Source organism: Hemicordylus capensis, chromosome 3, assembly GCF_027244095.1.
Source record: "Hemicordylus capensis ecotype Gifberg chromosome 3, rHemCap1.1.pri, whole genome shotgun sequence".
Lineage (NCBI taxonomy): Eukaryota > Metazoa > Chordata > Lepidosauria > Squamata > Cordylidae > Hemicordylus > Hemicordylus capensis.
The window spans coordinates 226,981,225-227,003,456 of record NC_069659.1 but is presented as its reverse complement, the minus strand read 5'-3'; the positions used below and the strand labels follow the sequence as shown (position 1 = coordinate 227,003,456).

At 41.3% G+C, this 22,232-nt stretch overlaps 1 protein-coding gene across 2 annotated transcripts in view; it reads left to right on the top strand.

The window, feature by feature from the left end:
* The window catches only part of JMJD1C (jumonji domain containing 1C), a 236,876-nt gene extending 220,464 nt beyond the window's left edge, over positions 1-16,412 (top strand). For both annotated transcript variants that reach the window (XM_053309757.1, XM_053309758.1), the window contains 5 exons: positions 5,831-5,953; positions 8,700-8,839; positions 10,218-10,394; positions 14,481-14,612; positions 15,252-16,412. In XM_053309757.1, coding sequence (XP_053165732.1) covers positions 5,831-5,953; positions 8,700-8,839; positions 10,218-10,394; positions 14,481-14,612; positions 15,252-15,341 — 662 coding nt within the window. In that variant the 3' untranslated portion in view covers positions 15,342-16,412. The remainder of the gene's footprint in view (positions 1-5,830; positions 5,954-8,699; positions 8,840-10,217; positions 10,395-14,480; positions 14,613-15,251) is intronic.
* The last annotated feature ends 5,820 nt before the right edge of the window (positions 16,413-22,232 follow it).

Genomic DNA, 22,232 nt, shown 5'->3' with positions numbered 1-22,232 from the left:
GGACTTCCCGTCAACACCGTCAATTGTTGAGGGAATATCTCTTATTCCAGGACATTGACTCTATTCTGGCCTCACAAGTTACAACGCCGTCCGGTTCTGCTTTTAAAGGTGTCTCTTTTCATGGCCTCAGTGTCGTCAAAGACAACAGCTCCGGTATGTTGGAAATTCTAAAGACTCCATCCGCCTCGCCATTGAGAGCAGCTCCTCATTGTTTTCCATCTCATCTTCACATCCAGCCCTGGGAGGAATGACTACACATTTCTCTACCTGCCTACTCAACTTATTGCAGATGTCTTGACTACTGGAGTCCTGGATCCAGGGTATGCCAGGAGACTGGATCCAGGACTATTGGAGTCCTGGATCTGGGGTATGTCAGGAGGGTTATTTAAAGATTCTGTGTACATGCCCTCACCAGTTCTACCATATGACTATGAGGAGTTCAGGCTCTGGAAATGTAAAAAACCTCAAGTTGACCACTGTATCACAGAGTCTTTTATCCCAACCTACTGCTGATACTTCAGTTAAAGATTCCTGGGACCTGCTTCCCACACCATTATTGCCAGCACAACCAAAGTATCTGGGAAAAGTCAAATTCTCCATTAATTTTTAAAACTTGTGTAATAGTGATGCTACAATGCATAGTGGAGAATTAGACAGGCACTTCTGTTTAGTTTTCCAAGTACACCTCCACATAGTATTTGGATATTTCATGAACCCCAGCATACTGAAATGTTTAGTTTTCCAGCATTTTTTGGTCTGCTTGCCCTAGGCGCTATTTTCCCTTGATACGCCTCTGTCAGGAACTGTTGTCCAAAAGGGCAATAGAACCTGTTTCAAAAGAGGACGAATGGGCAGAGTTCTATTCCAGTTACTTTCAAGTTCCCAAAAGAGATGGTGGTCTCTGACCAATTCTAGGCCTATGTTTTCTCAACAAATTCATCCATACCAGGAAGTTCCAGATGCTCACTCTCCATCATTTGCTCCCTCTCCTAGTGTGTGGCTTGCCACACTGAATCTCAAAGATGCCTACTTCCATGTAGGAATTCAACCTATGCACAGGAAGTATCTCCAGTTCATAGAGAGGGACCAAGTCTACCAGTATGCAGTTTGTTCTCTCCACAGCGCCTTGCAGCTTCACAAAGTGCATGAGCGCTACCATTGCCCACCTCAGGACAGAAGACGTTTCTATCTTCCCGTACTTTGATGACTGGCTGATCACTACTCCAGACAAAGCTTTGCTCACCAATCACATCCAGGTGGTGGCCACACTCTTGGAGAGTCTGAGAGTCCAGGTGAACTTCAAAAAGTCCATCCTGGTCCCTCAGAAATCTCTGATGTACATAGGCTCCATATTGGACACAAGTGTGAAACTGGCTTTTCTGCTAGAGGTCACTAGAGTGAGGTGGGTCTCACTCAAGCATTAATTCAATCTTTCTGGTCCAAACCCACCTAGGAGGCTCAGTCCATTCAATGCCCCTTGGGCCTGATGGCTTCTTGCACAGCTACAATTTTTCATGCCAGGCTACACATGCAACGCCTGCAGCTACAGCTTGTTTCAGAATTCAGACCCAATATGGACAGGCAGTGCATGCAACTTCTTCTGCCACAAACACTATTGGACTCCCTACTATGGTGGACACTATCATAAAACCTCACAACAGGCATCCCATTCCATCTCCCAATCACCACTTGACTTGTATGACAGATGCTTCTCTGAAAGGATGGGGTGCACATTGTTCAGGGCTTCAGGCACAGGGTCTCTGGAAGTGCAATCAGTCATTCCTTCTTATAAACTTTCTAGAGGTCTTGGCTGTTTGGGTGACCCTGGAGTCCTCCTTGCTGTTACTAAATAGAAAAATGGTCCAAGTCCTACTGGACCACATGACAACAATCACATATGTCAACCACCAAAGGGGCACAGTTTCCAAATCTCTTTGCATCCTGTCCATCCAACTCTGGGACTGGTGCATAAATCATCATTTACCCATTAGCCCTTCACATCAAGGGCACCAACAGTACATTGGCAATCTCAGCAGAGAAACAGGCTTCACCTACCAACACAAATGGGAGATCAACAACAATGTCCTTTCCTATCTGTTCTGTTGGTGGGGGACTTACCAAGTGGACCTCTTTGCTACCCAGGTCAACAAGAAGTGCCCTCTCTTCTTTCCTCAGAAGCAGGAAAAAGATCTCTGGGGAATGTTGGAGATGGAGTTCCAGTGCATTTACCTTTTGCACCAACTCTCCTAATGATGACTATAGGCATTGGGAGTAGAGGTAGTTAATGAAGGTCTCCTTACCTTTCCCTGCTTGCCTCTACTCTATGACCCCTGCTTTGACTCCTCAGGTACTTCCTGTAATGAGTCAGTTCTCTTTCTTTCCTTCTAGAGAGAAGATGGAAACATATCTCTCTCTCCCCCACCCCATCTATTCATTATGTAGCTTATTGATAGGTCTTCCTTATCTCAAATGTACTTCACCAATAAATCAGTTTAGTTTACAGTGATCTCCACGTGTGTTTCTTAAATAGCTGCAACAACTAAATTCTGCAACTGGAGTGGCAGCTTCCTTGGTGCTTTGCTAAGTAATCACAAACCCCAATAGGGGTGCCTTCCAGAGCCCCTGGAACACAATCTACTCTATCTCTCCTCATCCTTTTCTCTCCTATCACATGTTGCAAGCAAAATCTTACAGCAAAAGACAAATTGCATAATACTCACACTGTGGTGGCTGAGACAACCGTAGGTCCCCCTCCTATTGCGACTGTCCAAAGGCCATCATCACCACCTTCACCAGAGTCTGAACTTCCTTGTAGAACAGCAGCAAGGTCCTCCATCACAGCCTCCAAACATTGAACATGATGGCCTGGAGGATGAACCTTTAGACCAGATCTTGCTCCATGAGGAGAACGCTTCCCCCAGACGTAACTACTTCTGTAAATGAAGGAGGTTTGTAAGCTATGCAAAGTCTAAGGGTTTCGAACCCCTAGCAAACTGGTCGCCCTAAGAGCTGATTTTCCTTTTACTGTGTTATTTCCAAATAAAATAGTTATGTGGACTGACGGATGTTTTCCTACCTAAAGTTGTCTCTGATTGCCATATTAACCAATACATTATCTTCCCTACATTTTTCATGAACCCTGTCTCCCCCCGTAACACTCTCTCCATTCCCTGGATGTTCGGAGAGCACTCCTTTCCCACTTGGACAGACCAAGGACTTTAGAAAATCCAACAGACTATTTGTTGCCTTTGGAGGCACAAAGGCCAACCTATCTCCCAACAAAGACTTTTGGCAGTATTAAAGGCCATTCCACTAGGACTATGGCCACCTCTGCTGCTCACCTGTCTGGCATTGGTTTCTCTGAGATACAGTTTGCTTCCTATCCTAGTAGTGGTAATCACAATTGGGAAAGCTGTCTTTAAGGAGAGATGTTTAAGAGGCGCAGTGGATAACTGTTCAAAGGGAGCCTCCGTAAGAGTGGAGAGCACAAGTGAGAGGCTCCAGGGTTCAACTGGCTTTTAAAACTGGTGGATAGAGATTGCTCAGCCCTTTGAGAAACTTTCTGCAATCAGGGTGGGAGAATAAGTTCTTGTCATTCTATCCTGTGTGTACTGCAGACAGGGCTGACATATGGACCTTGATGGATGAATTAGAAAGACCTCAGTTCTTTAAGGAGGTCAAATATAGTAGGACTTGGTGTATGGGAGCAGAACCCAAGCCAGGCTCCCTCTCAGTAGACATGCATTCCTATTTATACTATCTCCTTTGCTTGGCTACATCTCTAGGATTGCAAATAAAACAACCAATGTAACAAGCTGAAGACCCTATCTTCGGCCCTCCTTGATTTGGACACATGTGCACACCGTTCTTGCTCTCCATGATTTCTGCTATCCTGGATATTGTGTGCTATGCCTGGGATAAGCCATCCTCCATTAAGCCTACTTCCCAGACGCTTAGAGAATGTATACAGGATCCAGCCAGAAAAGTGCATGTTCCTCCTTAAATACCACACGCCTAACTCAATGGTAATAGAAGCGGCACAGTCCAAATATCACCATTGCTCCTTGTCAGCCCCAATTGACAGAGGGCCACAAACTTAACTCTGTAGATTGCTGTATATATTCCACTTCCACTCTAAAACTTAAAAATTAACAAGCATGCAGGGGTTGCCACAACCATTTCTTATGGGAGAAATTAACCTCATAACTTGACTACTCCCACCTGAGAAAAACGATCCGGCCCTCCTTATCCAAAAGGAAGTCTACATGTTAGCAAAACAGCAGCTCCACTAACTCAACACTACATCAGTTGTCCAGCCTGTTCTGTGGCAGCCTCAATAGCCTTTCTCCGCTACGTCTAGTTGTGCTCCTCTGGCCTCTCACCAGAGGCAATAACCAGAATAGGAAACTCCCTTTTGGTGGGGAAGCCCTCTCTGCCACAAAAACAAATGAGACTTCGGAATACGCCCATAAACTCAGAAGGCACTGCTCGCTTTATGAATTTCCTACAATCCTCTCAAAGGCCAACTGCACAATACTAAATGGGGTAGAGAAGCAATACCAAAATCCTTCTCTCATTTCCAGGTATCTGACCAATTATTTTGGACCCATAAGCTGGGTTAGTGCAAGAAAACTTGCTCCACTTCAAAAACACCACCCTCATGCTCCAAACTGTCCATCTACCCCAAAACTTCTACTACTCCTGAACTGGAACCTGCTTAATGCTCTCCCTTAACACCCCATTTGGAAACTTTGGATGCAATAACAGTGGATTGATGGGTAAAGTTGCACCGTCAAGTTGGTGTTCACCGTTGCCATCTCCTGTGCAGTATGAGATGGTGCCTTTCAGCATCTTTCTGTATCGCTGCTGCCCGATATAGGTGTTTCCCATAGTCTGGGAAACATAGTCTTCTATTCCTCATATTTCCACATACCCACACGTGATGGTGGAGTAAGAGCCATTCTCAACTGCAGAGACCTCAGAACCTTTATCTCCTACAAGCACTTCCACGTGGTCATGATCCCTATGATTCCTGCCCTCCTCAAGAGAATGTGGTTTGCTTTCCCATAGTCTGGGAAACATACCAGTGGGGATTCGAACCAGCAACTTCTTGCTCGCTAGGCAAGTTATTTCCCCGTTGCACCATTAGGTGGCTGGATTGATGGGTACTGACCGTTTATATACTTTTATTATGCTGTAGAGCTCACAGATGATCCACTGCCTTCAGGAGTACCTCCCACCTGCCCTACCACTGCCCTCTGGGAAGAGGTAAATACTCTCCTCTAAAAGGATGCCACTGAACCTATCCCAAATCCCAGCACCGGGGATGGCTTCTATTCCTCATATTTCCACATACCCACATGCGATGGTGGAGTAAGAGCCATTCTCAACTGCAGGGACCTCAGAACCTTTATCTCCTACAAGCACTTCCACATAGTCATGATCCCTATGATTCCTGCCCTCCTCAAGAGAATGTGGTTTGCTTTCAGTGATTAAAAGACGCATACCACCACATCACAATTCAACCCCCAACATTGCAAATGTCTCCGTTTCCAGATAGGGCCCTCTGCCTTGCAGTTGAAATGTTGGGAGGCTGTCTGGGGCCGAACTGGAATCCCCCTATGGGGTAGGTTGTGAAAAGCACAGATGACCACTAGAAGAACCAAAGTTACAGGTAAGCAACCTCTTGTTCCTAATTGACAAGTTACTTTCCGGAGAGAGGAAGGATGATCCCATTTACAGGAAATTGTTACATACCCTTGGTTTTGTGTGTGTATTGTATGAAGGCTTTTAATGTTCTTCAATATTTTATACATTGTCTTTGAAAAAGGTGTAGCTGCTGCTAAAGACCATGATATAGGAACTACAAATCTTCATATCGAAGTATCTGATGTAGTGAACATCCTTGTCAACGTTGGCATTGCAAAAGGGAATGGAGTTCTCTCAAAATCAGGTAAAGTTTCTTTTTTTTAATGTACTAAATAGAAAAGGTAATTGACAGCAGTAAAACTATGTGTTTTAATCTAGCATCTGCCTGGTTCAGATATAACACAAACCATGGTTTGTTGTGAAAAGAATGAACTATACTGAATTTACTGTTTGTAAAAAAAATCACAATTTGCTCTTATGTTTGAATACCAAAAATCCTGGTTTATACAAACCAGGATGTCAAGCTAGGTTCAGATTCTGGTTTAATTGTGATTTGTACAATTACAAGTGTCCTGTATTAGAATGTAACAATAAGCTGTGGTTTGTTAAAAGCCATAAATTGAAGCTTTAAACGTCCTACTCTCATGCGCATAGGAGGAGAGAAGGGGAAGAGGTAGGGTTCAAGTCCAACACATAAAAATAAACCTTTGATCTTTTTGATAGAACCTAACCTACCTCACAGGGTTGTTGTGCGGAGAAACCTAACTAAGTACACCACTCTGGGCTCCTTGGAGGAAGAGCGGAATGAAAAAATAAAATAAATAAAATAAAATAGTCCTCCATGCAGTCACACTAATCAGTTCTATGCCTTTGCAGTCAACCCTTTGGGAAACTTCTTTAGCTCCTCATAGTGCTCTGATGTCACCCTTACCTATCTGGTGTGACCATTAGGGAAGGGCAGTTAGATGAGTTCCTTTCCAGTTGCTGCAATAGCAGCAGTGGAGAGAACTTCACTCTTTATTTGGAGAGCTTCAACTATGAAGAAAAGTGAGGATTGTGTTACTATCTCTTTAGATTAGTGGTCTGTTTTAGAGCTTTATCTTAATAATCTTTTATGGACGTTTAGAAAACTTCCAAGAGTTCAAGTGGTTTGAGGCATGATCTTTGTCTTTTCTATCTTAGAAAAGACCATAGAGTTAATAGCTATAAGATCTGACTGGGGTTTTCACAACAGACCAGAAAGAGTTGGAAATTAAGGTTTAGAAAAACAGGTTGCTTACCTGTAACAGGTGATCTGGTAGTGAGGCCTCGACATTCATAAAAATGGGTTCTGCGCCTGCGCAGGACAACTTTGGGTAATATTGATTAGCTCCTCGCGACGCCTTTTAACTGCCTCTGCACGAGCCGTGCAGTACCTATACTGGCAGTTAGGCATCAGTTGCTCATTTTCTGAATGGCCGCCCGGCAGTTTAAAGAGTCAGTGTCATCCACAGGAACCGTAAGCTGACGATGATAATTAGCATCACATTCACTTGTATTCCAAAGAAATGCAACGTTTCAATTCGCTTGCAGCAAATGCACCACTTAAAGGTGGTCTTCTCCCTCACAGATGTACTCATGGGCACAGGAGTTTGCCGCCGTCACGTTTATCTCTTTAATATTTTAATAACCTTTGCCCTAGTCGTGACAGGGGGAAGTAGGGACATAGTTCAGTTCCAAGGTTTAGTGACAAATGCAGGACAGAGATCCAAACGTTAAACGTTGCCGTTTGGCATTGTTGATCCAAGATAAAAAACAGGACAGATTTTTAATCGTTAGGTTTTGCCGTTTGTCATTGCCGATCCGAGTCAATCCGTGTGTTTGCTAAAGCTTATAGCTTATGTTTAGGTGGTAAGCAACAAATGTCGTTTTCTGAGTAAAATTACAAATTCACTATACGAGGAGCAACAAAGTTTCCAAGGTCCGAACGCATCAGCAGTCAGAAAGAAACTGAGCAACTGACGCCTAACTGCCAGTATAGGTACTGCACGGCTCGTGCAGAGGCAGTTAAAAGGCGTCACAAGGAGCTAATCAATATTACCCGAAGTTGTCCTGCGCAGGCGCAGAACCCATTTTTATGTCTGCCGAGGCCTCACTATCCAGATCCTTCAGCTTTGTGGGCACTGTTGGCATCAGTAAACCTGACCTCACCTTGGCACTTCCATGTCTACTCCACTTCTGACATTGATGGATATACCCACTGCAAACCAACTTTGCTGATGATGATTTTACAAGATAGCCCCAAAACATCTTGTTGACCATCTGTATCTTTAAAGAATGATGTGGAGGCTTCTAATAAAAACAAGTCCTCATTTATGTTGAGGTTGTTGCTTAAAGATTTGGTTAAAGAACTGACATTGAGAAAACGTTCTCATTATCTCAAAGATGGATAATACAACTGATTTATACAACTTACACAATTCCTTAACATTTCTCTTGACAGTGTTGGGTGTGACAACATAACAAAAAATCTCTCATTTGGTACAGTTCATATTCAGTTGTTGATATTCTGATTTAAATTAATAATGAAGATATTGCAGTTTCATACACAACCCTTTGGTTAAGTAGAGCTAATATACACAAAGAGAGAGGGGCCTGGTTCAGACAATCCAACAAGCCATAGTGGTGTGGGATAGGAAACAAACTTCTCAAGTCTGCACATATCACCTTCCCTTTCCTTCTCCTGTCACATACTCAGCTAAATCAAATTCTTCCCAGTTTCTTAAACCTCAGTTTTCCGGATGTCCAAACTGGGGAAATGTGATTTAAATGATCTAAATGTTTGGGGTTTGTTGGATCACTGCCTCAAACAACAATTCCTCAGTTTGTGTGTCACTTAAACTGTGGTTTAAGAAACCAGGAAGTTTTCAAAAGAGCAAGCATGTGTGAACTTGCTGGTTTGTTCATGATCCAACTATAACCAGCCCAGAAAAAGATGTTTGTGGCATGTTGTAAAATGTAAATCAAGTTTTCTCCAGCTCTGGCATGTTGTTACATTTGTGAATTCTCAGGGGTATTAAAGAAGTTTGAAGAAGAAGATTTGGATGATATTCTAAGAAAAAGATTGAAGGACTCAAGTGAATTGCCTGGTGCTTTGTGGCACATTTATGCTGGCAAGGATGCTGACAAGATAAAGGAGTTTCTGCAACAGGTTAGCTTTGTATACTTTATTAATTACTTAGAACGGAATGATCTGGCTTTCAGAAATGTGTGTTCTCTATGTATTGTATTCAACACCCAAGGTCTAGGTAAACCACCCTAAATCAAGTATAGTGATGCTGTTGATATTGTTTCCATGTAGGTAATTGCATGTAGTCTGCCGCATGTAACCCCTGCACGTTTTGTCTTTTGCTGCATATACACGTCTGGAATCCCCAGTTGATTGTAGTTTTGAATGGCATATTCATACAGTAGGATAAATGTGATAGTGTACATACCAGAGTAGAAAAGAGCGCTGCATCAAGATTACTGGAAAGGGGCAATGCCTCAAAAAGATGCTTGGAACCAGTGTTCCCTCTAAGGTGTGTGCATGCACTCACACATTTTTTGACATCTGCTCAGTTAATTTTAGATCCTGCTCAGGTGGAATCAGGAAGGCCTTACTCTGAATGCACAGGCACACACCCTGCCTTCATACTGCTGCCCAGAATAAAACTCATTCCGCACACATATGAAAAAAATTAGAGAGAACACTGCTTGGAACTATAGGTATAATGGAATTATACACATCCACATGTGTATATATTTCTCTGGTCAGCAACCATAAATGAACTGAACTGAACATATGACCACATTTTGACCAGTGTCTTCGTAAACCAGCATTTTAAAAAGATAAATGATATCTGCGAGTACTTACTAACTCAAACAGAAAATATAATCTGTATATGTAGATGATACTGAGCTAGATGGACCTATGTTCTGACTCAGTATATGGCAGCTTCCTATGTTCCTATATTGTATTTACAATATAACCATGTCAACAAATGTTATAAGATCAAAGCAGATCATATATTTCACAGCAAAGGTATGAACTCGTAAGGAGAGCTGCCTTTGTCCACTGCTGCAGAGGTGAGCAAATCTCATACTTGTATGAAAGTATGAGATGTTCTCACCCTTTCAGTAGTGGACAAAGGCAGCTCTCCTGAAAGAGAGCTTTGGGGTCTCTTTGATCTCCTGCTGAGTTCTACAGATTTCCTTTATGCTTTCTGTTCCCATTGATCTCCCCCGCCCCCTGTTATTTTTCTACTTAGTTTTCTTGATATTTTTCTTTGTTTTTGCTTTTCATATTTTAATGTATGTTTGTTTTAAATAATTTTAGATTGTGGGCAAGACAAAAATATTTTAAGACAGTGCCTAATGGAGGGTCTCAAGCAGGCTGTATGCTTTCCCTGAGATTTTCAATATAACATGTCAGAGTCTTAAATGGTAATGCTATTTGTATATGCAATAGAGTTTGAAAAACCTGTATTGAGGTTTTCGGAGCTTTAAGAGAACACTAACATCTTACACATTGTTCAATTGTATTTCAGATAGCAAAAGAACAAGGTTTAGATGTTTTACCAGAGCATGATCCAATACGTGACCAGAGCTGGTATGTAAACAAAAAACTCCGTCAAAGACTTTTTGAAGAATATGGAGTAAAAACCTGTACACTAATTCAGTTCCTTGGTGATGCTATTGTTTTACCAGCAGGAGTACTTCACCAGGTAAAACACCTTGTGAATAAAAGTTTGTGAATAAGATGTGAATAAAACAAGATGTGAATAAAAGTTTGTTTCAGCAAAGCTTAATCTTTTACTAGCAACTTCTGCAAAACCTTGCTGCTAATAAGCACTAATAACTCATTTCTGTATTGCCATAGAAACTATCTCAGCCATCCTCGCTTCTTAATGCCAAAGTAATCTGCCTGTCACAGTGGCTGAAGTGGTGGGTCTGGCAAGCTACGCACTTGGAAGGGATTGGTACTTGCACTAAATGAATAGCAAACTGTTAAGCTGGTCTAATGGTCCTAAATCAGTATGGGCTTTGATACTATAAAATACTCCTTATTCAAAGATGCTGTATGCAAGTTCCTTTAATCTTGAGTATCTGCTGTACCTTGTTATCTACCAGAGTTTTTAAACTTACATCTCATTAATCACATTGTATTTCTGTTCCCCTTGCTGATTAGTCCTGGAGGTTACATAAATGGTTTCACTAGCCTGATTCAGATGTCACATGAAAACAAGACTGAATCCTGTTTTTGTGCAATATATCCTAGCCTTGGGCACACACACACTCCTCCCTTCCCTTCCCTTGCAAGGGAAGGAAAGATTCTACCTCTGATCCTGGCTTAGAACAAGCCAAGGTGTCTCGTCATGTCCAGACCAGACCATCCTGGTTTATTCTAGCCAAAGTATGCAAATAAACAAGGATCTGAAGCTGGGATACAATCCCAGATCTTACCTTATTTGCAAACTTTGTCTAGAGTATGCCAGGATGATCCAGTTAAGACATGTTAAGAGACCCTGGCTTGTTTTTTGCCACGAGTGGAAGTAGAAGCTTCCTCCTGTCACATTCAAAGGTGAGGTGGAAGTGTGTATGTATGCACCTGAGGTATAGGGAATGTTGCATGAAACCATGATTCAGTCCTGACTAGGGATGTGCACGGAACCGGGCAGGGGAGGCTTGAAGGCAGGGGTCGGGTGCCACTTTAAGTGAACTTACCCCTCCTGCAACTCTTCCCTCGCCGGCGCTCTTTTCAGTAAATCCACGGGGCAGCAGTGTACCTCCAGGCCGCCCCGTTTGCCCCCATTTACTGAATATACCCAGAAGTATTGGGTGCGCCGGCGTGGGGATGCTCGCATTGCACCTGGTGTGCGCTCGTGTGTAAGGTACATGCCCACTGCCAGCGTGCACAGTACTTCTGAGTGTATCCGGTAAACGGGGTGGCAGGGAGGTATGCTGCCGCCCCATGGACTTACTGAAAAAGGAGCACCAGTGGGGGAAGAGCAGCAGGAGGGGTAAGTTCACCCTCCCCCGCACTTAAAGCAGCACACACATCCTCGCCTTCAAACTGGCGGAACCACCCGCCATTAGAACCGGTTCGGAGGCCCATAAGGGGTCTCTGAACCGGTTCCGTGCATATCCCTAGTCCTGACTCCACATTACATCTAGATCAGGCCATAGTCTTCCATCCTCCCACGTAGTATGTTCTTCATCCTTTCTATGCTCTGCTGCAAATCCTGGTGAAGTTGAAATCATGCATATTTTTAATTATGACAGTTGTACATATCTGTTTCTAGCCATTAAAAAAAAATAATAATAATGGGTGAGGGGGATTGATTTGGCACCTGGTATCTACCAGGACACACCTTAGGATTTAAAGTAGCTATTGTTTATAGAAAAAGCAAATGACAAAAAAAGCTCCTGCCCTATTGATACAGGTGAAATTTGAAAAATTAGAATATCATGCAAAACTTCATTAATTTCAGTAATGCAAATTAAAAGGTGAAACTGATATATGAGATAGACACATTACATGCAAAGCGAGATAAGTCAAGCCTTAATTTGTTATAATTGTGATGATCATGGCGTACAGCTCATGAGAACCCCAAATCCACAATCCCAGAAAATTAGAATATTGTGAAAAGGTTCAACAGTCTAGGCTCCAGGTGTCCCACTCCAATCAGCTAATCAATCCATAACACCTGCAAAGGGTTCCTGAGCCTTGAAATGGTCTCTCAGTCTGGTTCATTGGGAATCACAATCATGGGAAAGACTGCTGACTTGACAGTTGTGCAGAAAACCATCATTGACACCCTCCATAAGGAGGGAAAGCCTCAAAAGGTAATTGCAAAAGAAGTTGGATGTTCCCAAAGTGCTGTATCAAAGCACATTAATAGAAAGTTATGTGGAAGGGGAAAGTGTGGAAGAAAAAGGTGCACAAGCAGCAGGGATGACAGCAGCCTGGAGAGGATTGTCAGGAAAAGGCCATTCAAAAGTGTTGGGGACTTTCACAAGGAGTGGACTGAGGCTGGAGTTAGTGCATCCAGAGCCACCACACACAGACGGATCCTGGACATGGGCTTCAAATGTCGTATTCCTCTTGTCAAGCCGCTCCTGAACAACAAACAACATCAGAAGTGTCTTACCTGGGCTCAAGAAAAAAAGAACTGGTCTGTTGCTCAGTGGTCCAAAGTCCTCTTTTCTGATGAGAGCAACTTTTGCATCTCATTTGGAAACCAAGGACCCAGAGTCTGGAGGAAGAATGGAGAGGCACACAATGCAAGATGCTTGAAGTCCAGTGTGAAGTTTCCACAGTCTGGGTTGATTTGGGGAGCCATGTCATCTGCTGGTGTTGGTCCACTGTGCTTCATTAAATCCAGGGTCAACGCAGCCGTCTATCAGGAGATTTTGGAGCACTTCATGCTTCCTTCCGCAGACGAGCTGTATGGGGATGCTGACTTCATTTTCCAGCAGGACTTGGTACCTGCCCACACTGCCAAAAGTACCAAAACCTGGTACTTGGGACCATGGGATTACTGTGCTTGATTGGCCAGCAAACTCGCCTGACCTGAACCCCATAGAGAATCTATGGGGCATTGCCAAGAGAAGGATGAGAGACATGAGACCAAACAATGCAGAAGAGCTGAAGGCCGCTATTGAAGCATCCTGGTCTTCCATAACACCTCAGCAGTGCCACAGGCTGATAGCATCCATGCCACGCCGCATTGAGGCAGTAATTGCTGCAAAAGGGGCCCAGACCAAGTACTGAATACATATGCATGCTTATACTTTTCAGAGGTCCGATATTGTTCTATTTACAATCCTTGTTTTATTGGTTTCATGTAATATTCTAATTTTCTGGGATTGTGGATTTGGGGTTCTCATGAGCTGTACACCACGATAATCACAATTATAACAAATTAAGGCTTGACTTACCTCGCTTTGCATGTAATGCGTCTATCTCATATATCAGTTTCACCTTTTGATTTGCATTACTGAAATTAATGAACTTTTGCACGATATTCTAATTTTTCGAGTTTCACCTGTATGCAGTTGTGGAGCAACACAAGGGAAATGAATGAAGCTGGTATGGGGTATGAACTCTCATCCAGACCAGTTATAGTAAGCACATTATCATGAAACTCACTGGGTGACTCTGGGCCAGTCACTTCTCTCTCAGCCTGACCTACCTCACAGGGTTAAGAACATAAGAACAGCACTGCTGGATCAGGCCCAAGGCCCATCTAGTCCAGCATCCTGTTTCAGGTCCACAAGATGCTGCTGGAAGCCACAGGCAGGAGTTGAGGGCATGCTCTCTCTCCTGTTGTTGTCATGAGGATAAACATCACCTTGTGCTCGGATCCTTGGAGGAGGAGCGGGATATACATGTAAAAATAAATAAATAAAAATCTGTGTTGGAGATATTTGGTTCTGTGAAATAGAGGAGTAACAAATTCTACATGGCTGAGAATTAGAGGTATTTCAATTTACTTTGCTAGTCTCTGTGTTGATTCTTTTATCATAAAGTATGGTGAGTACAGTATTATACTTCCAAAAGACATTGAGATCTGAAACACTGGACTCACCTTCTGTACACAGAAGTTTTGATATATCAAATATTATTGCATTTTCCTATCCATTCAGCTGGGAAATGTGTAGGCAATTCTGTAAGTTTCCGACCAGATAAAGAGAAAGCGCTGGTGACCTGAAAACCATGATCAGAATGGCTGCTGCCCACTGCCCCTCCACATCTCCTGTTTGCCAAGAATAATTTAGAATGGTTGCCTTTATTCTGTTTTGCACAGGTACAGAATTTTCATAGCTGTATTCAAGTAACTGAAGACTTTGTATCGCCAGAACACCTTGTACAGTCATTTCACTTAACACAAGAATTGAGATTGTCAAAAGAAGAAATAAATTATGATGATAAGCTGCAGGTAAGAAATGAGTACTTGTCATAATCCCATTTCTAATGAAATTGCACCTTATTCCTAGGTGATTTTTAATTCGAATGCATGTCAGTGAATATGTAAGACTAGGAATTATTTTCAGTCATGATCATTTCATGATGGTCTCTTTTGTCTGAACATTTCTGAATCCAGTATGAGAGACATCCATGCCTTGGGCATGCCTTCTTTTCCAGCCCCACTCTTCCCAGGAAGAAAGTATTGTATTGAGCCAATTCAGTAGGGTCTCAGACTTGAACCTACTTTGCTATTCTCCTCTTTTAACCTGGTTATAGAGAAAGAGATTAATCTAGTAATGTGCTCTTACTTTATCCTCAGGAAGAGGGAAGTTAGGGCATGTGTGGACTCCAGAACTGTGTCTCATGTTGGATACAAGCATGCTTATGTGAGCAAGTCCAATATTTCTTCCTTCAGTGATTTTTTCACATATGCTTTTTATTACATCACCAGGCACTTTGTTCATCACTCACTGCAGGTGTCTTCCTTTTTTAGCTGGTGAGCCTTTAGGGAACATTTTCTGGTTTCTTTGGCTTAGAAAACTACTCTGAGAACTTTGTTCTTGTTGAAAAAGAGGTATATAAATATTGTTAATAATTTTTATCTTTACAGGTTAAAAATATTTTGTATCATGCAGTTAAGGAAATAGTGAGAGCTTTGAAAATACATGAACACGAAATAGAAGAGATGGAAGAAAACTAAGTGTGTGCTCTTTTTTCTTCTTGGGTCAAAAGTATTTTTTTATAAATAGTCTACTCACTAATATAAGCTGCACGAACCATCAGTGCCAAGAAAATATGTCTATTGTATTCACTTGCTACTGACACTGCAACAGAATAGCTTCTCATCACAGCTGACTTAAACTTGTGGGGTCTTTTTAGAAGCAGCACTATGCTGCTGTGTATTATAGTGTAAATGAAATTTGAAAAATGTCAAAGATTTAAGATGTATTTATTTTTGGAAATAAAACCCACAGAATTCTATGCTCTATTGTTGATCAGTTGTAAATGTAATTTGTACAGTTTGGTTAAAATAACTTGGATATTTTTCACTACATTGAGACAGTTAACTGTGAGAGTAGGACACAAACACCAGCTATTGCCTGCATTTGGGATATTGCTGAATCCGCACAGCAGTCATGTCATGATCTGAAAATTACTGCCAAATAACTGTAAACTTTGTACAATATAAAGTATATAAAGTAGATATGACAGACACTTCAGTATTTTATTGAAGCTATTCAGTGTACAATTAAAACATTTTCAAGAGGGTGTAATTTATTTAAAATTTGTCTCATTTTGGTAAAATTTATGTGAACTTTTAAAGCTAAATATTAAACTTAATATGCTATGTAAATATATACATATATACATTCAATGATGTATTTTTTTAAAACATTGGCTTGCTTTAATTTGTTAAAAGTGAAAGTGTCACACTTGCTTTGTACATTGAAAGTTGAAAGGGATTTTACATTTTCCATTAAAAGGATTTTATCAAATGTTGTCTCATTGTGTGTGTTCTTCATGTTTGTGGCACATTTTGTTAAAGATGCACTTGTCTTGAGTCATTCATTCATTCACAGTGGTTGCAGATATGTCTCTGTAATGTTGACTATTGTACAAAAGACTAGATTGTTTGTGTGTTTAATTAGTGTGGATCGTTCTGCCATCTCCAGGTTTTTATATGAAACTGCTCACGTGTGCTTAGAGCACAGTTGAACTGGCTGAGCCAAAGAAAGTTTATCTAATGAAGAATAAAAATACTTAAATCCTTTCTTGTTATGTACTGTCTTTAATTACGATTCTTAAACACATGAGCCAATTACAATAGAACATAAATTCTTGGCTTCTTTTATAATGTTCAGTAAGGAAGATGACTCAAAAATGACAAAAGTTAAGTCATCAACCTCTTGAGCTAGGAAATTATAATTCTGTGGAAGCTTACTTATACAAATACAAAGTAACAGCAGACTTCTTCTGTTAATTTTTCCTTCTGCTGAGTGAACCCAAATTGGATAATAATGGCTGTACTTCTGAAACACAGCATATAACTCTGTGTTAGTGTGTGTGAGGTTGACAGTAATGGTCTTATTCTAATTATACCTAAAGAGAGTGAGTGTGTGTGTGTGTGTGTGTGTGTGTAAATAACACAACTGGAATCATGATCTTAGTTAATAAATGATATATGGTTATTTGAAGATTTTGTACTTTAAATCTCCATCTTAATTTTGACTGTCAGTATTTTTGGTTAATTCTTTGGCAAGATTTTCCAATAGAGATTTTTCCGAAATCTCAGATTTCAGTGTCAGTTCCGAATCGCATAAGCTACTTAATCAACAGCTAGAGGAAACAGAATTGTGACTGTAGCTGTGGAGTTTCATGACAACGTACTTAAAAGTCTGTCTGGAAACTGGAGATGCTGACAAGATTACAACATCCCCGGTTTATTGCTCAAGCTATTCCTAGTGAGGCTACTGCCATTGAGCTAGGCTTTCACTCTGTCATGCCTCTCTGAAAGAATCTGCTGTTCTCTTGCCAGCCTCAAAATCTTACCTTGACACAGCATGCTACTAAAAGGGTAAGAAGGTTGTCATCTTTAGATGAGTAGAGGCTAGGTCACTTGAAGTTACTTGTTTCCCCTGCCTTGCCATTCCTCCAGATAATAGGAATATGTAGGAGGCTGGTGGGAAGCATCCACCAGGGAGAGACTGCTGGATTTGAGTGAAAAGGAGAGGATGTAAAAGGTGTGTAGTCTGTGGACAAGACTGGACTGCTCTGGGTGTGTGTGTGTGTGTGTGTTTAATTTATTTAAATAGCTATGAGGGAAGCATGGCACATGGGGAGATGCTACTGTCATGTGCTTTGTGTGGGGTTGCCTTTTGAAGACGGTTCAGAAGTTTCAATTGCTGAAAATGTTCATTGCCAGATTATTGGTAGAAGTAACCCAGCAGGGGCATGAACTTGCTTCTGGGCCAAGTTCCAAGTGCTTGGAAGTCCTAGGCTCAGGCTAACTTAAGGACCATCTACTCACCTATCAACTTGCCTGGACAAGTTTGGCTACTGAAGGTCTTGTCTGCCAGTAGCTGAAATTCATTTGGTAGTGAACAAAGAAGAGGTATTTTTTATCAGTGGCCTCACATTTCTAGAACTCCCTCCTTAGAGAGGTCTGACTGCTCCCCTCCCTTGCCATATTTAGAAAAAAACTGAAAACCTTTCTTTATTAAAGAGCATCTTCTGTATGATTGTGGTTTTATTTGTGTTTTAATAGCAGTTTTAATGGTTGACTGGCTATTAATATTTTGTTAAAGAGCATTTTTATTAATTTGTATTTAAGAGTTCTGTCCTGTCCTTTTATCTTCTCAAAGAGGCTTATCAATTTAACCCTTTACTCTTGTGCAGAAGTCCCATTGAAAATCACTTCTTTCCATCCTGAAGCAGCTGTTTCACTTAAGACAGAAACTACCACTAATGCTAGTGGAAGCTTCTCTCCAGAGGCAAACACCAACTTGGGGGATGGTATTTTCATCAGGACCAAATTATAAGAGGCAAAAGAAAAACATCCCTCTTTCCATATACCCTGATTCTGCTTGAGGTCCCCTAGCATCACAGAGCTGAACAATGTATTTTTATTATTTTATTGTAAATATTTATAACCCATCTTTATAAGCTTAACTTGCATATTAAAAATATAATGCCATTGAGAATAAAAACAATTTTTAAAAATCAGATCAGCCTAAAAAATCCTAAGCTTAAGAGCCAGAACAAATAAAATCAATCATAAAATGCCTTGCAGAAAAGTTTGTTTTAACGTGACATCATTTGACCCTGTATGTTTGAATCTTGCTGGATTCCCTTCTTGTCAAGGGAATCCTCCTGAGTAGTGGGGGAGGGTTTCCTCTGGGTTATGAAAAGAGGGAGCTTGTGGAATGATCAAAGCTTCCTCTCATTGCTGGCTGAGTCCTGGGGGCACCATACTCAATCTTTGGGCAATTTATCTCTCTCTACGTCCAGAGATACCAGACAAGCTTGAGTTTCTTTCTTCCTCTCCATCAATAAAAAAGAAGGTGCCATCTTCCTTAGTATTGCTGCTCTTTAACTGTAAGTATGTGAAGAGACAAGCTCCACTTCTTTATTTGGGGATGGGGAGAGCTTTAATATTTAAAATATTTGATATCCTGCCTTTCATGTCACAGACCTCACAAGGTGGCTTACAGTTTTCATTAAAAAAAAAACACACAAATGTGTTGTGATTCTCCAGCCATAAAGGCAAGTCTGCATGTTCCAGTCTTGCTAGAGCCAGCTCGTGGGTGGGCAGGTAGGCAAGCAGGTCGGTCTCCCCCCAAAATCCACAGTTATCCTGGATATCTTGAGCATTCTTCTGCCTTCAGGGACCAATTGTGACCACCTCCTTCCTGCTTTTGGATTTTCAGTACATCCACATATTAGCAAGTCATTTTACTAATAGAGGGATCATGGACAGAATAAAACTGGTGCAGGAAGTGGAGTGTTGGGTTTTGGTTTTTTGCTGCGGACAAATTCTTTGCCCAATGGTATACCCATTCTTTGCCCATTTCAATGGTTGCTCAATGAAATGGATAAATTGGACTTGCAATAATTCATTAGTATATTTGTGTAAGCCATCTAATGGCGTAGCAGAGAAGTAACTTGCCTAGGGAGCAAGAGGTTGTTGGTTCGAAGCCCCACTGGTGTTTCCCAAACACTGGGAAACACCACGATCAGGCAGCAGCAATATAGGAAGATGCTGAAAGGCATCATCTCATACTGCATGGGAGACTGCAATGGTAAACCTCTCCTGTATTCTACCAAAGAAAACCACATGGCTCTGTGGTCGCCAGGAGTCGATATTGACTTGACAGCACTACTTTATATTTGTGTAGATATATTGTGCCAAGTTCATGTATTTTTCTGGCTCTTACATAAAATGATTTTATAATACATTGCCATTAAGCTTACCCTAGAACAATGGCAACATGTTTCCATAGTAACTAATGCATTTCAACTGGAAAAGCAAATACCAAATTGTATGATCAAATCAGATTCTTATCCACTTGTTAGTTTTGGGATGATTGTACTGCTTATGTCGTTGCAAATGTGCTTACAGCCGTGAGTAGCAACAGAAGTTTGGCGGGGGGGGGAGTACTGTGGAGTAAAAACATTAAATCTCAAATCTGCTGTTTGAAAAGCCAGTTAAGACAGCCAGGTGGCAATAATCCGAGTCTAGAATGGGTGGGTGCACTATGCAGACACCTGCTACACCACCAAAGCAGGGGAGGATTGCATGACTCAAGCATCTGCAGTCTATGTGAGATGTACATGGCAGAAGGGAGGATGTGAGTTCCTTGATCACCATGTTGCTAGATAACTTTCTGAATTGGTCCCAATACTGAAATAATGAATGGCTTTGTCCATACCAATGTAACATTCTCTCTTACATAAATAATGAAACATGAAGCAGCAGGACTACAATTAAGGAGCATATTTTGGAATCAGACTGTTTAAAGGCTGAGACCATAATCCAGCTCAAACCAGGCACTTCTGGAGAGAAGTAAGCCCATCACTGCTCTCTCCTGTTGAAATTAAAGAGGCTTTGAAGTGAGATGCTTCAGCTTAATGTCTGTCATTCAACTCTTGTTTTGAAATGCATATATTTTATTTCACTAGAAATTATGCTGCCCCCTTTTTTTTATAGGAACATAGGAAGATGCCATATGCTGAGTCAGACCATAGGTCCATCTAGCTCAGTATTGTCTACCCAGACTGGCAGCGGCTTCTCCAAGATTACAGGTAGGAATCTCTCTAAGCCCTATCTTGGAGATGCTGCCAGGGAGGGAACTTGGAACCTTCTGCTCTTCCCAGAGTGGCTCCATCCCCAAAGGGGGTTATCTTACAGTGCTCACACATTAAGTCTCCCATTCATATGCAACCAGGGTGGACCCTGCTTAGCTAAGGGGACATATCATGCTTGCTACCACAAGACCTGTAAATGTGTTGAGAAGATGAAGATAATCAGCACTTGTTTTCTAGCATGCCCTCCTGTTAAGTATTCTTTAAACAACAAAAATAAATTCTTTCCCCTTATATCTCATTTTCTGTACTTCATGTTCCTGTCCCTTCCTATTAACTCTCTTCCTTTTTTTAAGGCCAGGGGACAGAATGCATGCACCTGCAGGACTGCAACAGAGCAGTCTACATACTTGAATGAGCACTAGAGGTCTGAGTCAGCTGCTTCTCTTGGCTTTAAATAGCAAGAGAGACAGAAGTGTTGTGGCACTCTATCCAGCTTTTTGTGTGGGGTGGGGGACACAACTGTGCAGCATGATTGGGAAAGGAGAGGCACATGGGCATAACAGGTTTGTTTCTCCCCTACATATTCTTCTATTTCCTTTAATGATTAATTCTCACCCTTATCCTTCCAAATGCTTGCTTCTGAGAAAACATAGAAATAGATTCTATTTATTAGATTAAATCCAAAACATGACTTTCCATGAAAACTTAGTTCTTCGTGTTCAGGTCCCAAGGAAGCACAGATAGCATCAACTGTTTCCTCTGATAGTGTGACTTGTTTTGACAAAGCAGGTGTGCTATACACAGAGAAACTATTTCTGTGTTCCCCAACAACTGCTTGCTGTAGAAAAGCAAATGCTTTGAAAATAAACCAATGTATGATCCCATGCTTAAGTGTAGTAGTTTCTGAGAATTCTAAATTATGTGCAACAGCTGTCCACATAGATCTACAATCCAGCAAAATGGTTTAAATACCATCTGCCCTTGTTTTGTCAACTTGCACCTTGAACAGATTTGTGATTCTTAGATCTGTACCATATCTGCAGAACCTTTTCTAAACCCTGGAGCCAATTCCTAGCACCTGTCCCCAAGATGGAAAAGAATGTTTGTTTTAATTTAGCTAATCCACTTTACAACTTCAGAATACTTGGGAGAGGAGAGAGAGAAGCCTTATTCTGAAGGCAGTTATCTATAGATTTCAATGTGCCAAGACTGTTTCCTAGTAAAACAAGCTATTGGCAAGACCAAAATAAAGTATCAATATGACCTGTATTGTTCACCTCAGAGGTCTTGGCTGCATGGGAGCAACATAAGATACTGTAGCTGCCACTTGCTCCCAACTTCTACCTTTTAGATCTGAGTGTTTAAGGAACTAGCTTGATCCATTATTTTTTCAAAATCAGAGTAGTGTGTTTTAAGTTGTGTTCTAGAGCAACTCTGAAGTGCCTCAAGCTTTTTGTGGGGTTCTCATTGATCACTAATGAACATAGCTTAATTCAAAAACACTTTGCCCAGCTACTATAACCTTCCCCCTTACATTTTTGGTAGTATTACGTGTATTTTAGGGAGCACAATCAGAGTTTGCAAATTGGGGTTTTAAGTTTAGATTTGCAGAGCAATGTGTTCCAGAAAAGATGTACATTTTCCACCAGATGGCACTCTTTGTACATCAGTACTTTAGGTACTGACAAGGCTTAATTAGATGCCAGCATCCAAGAGTTCTTCAAGGTTTCAAGTCTAGATTACCTGCATCTACATCTGCTAGAATCTTATTCTTAACCTTCTGCTC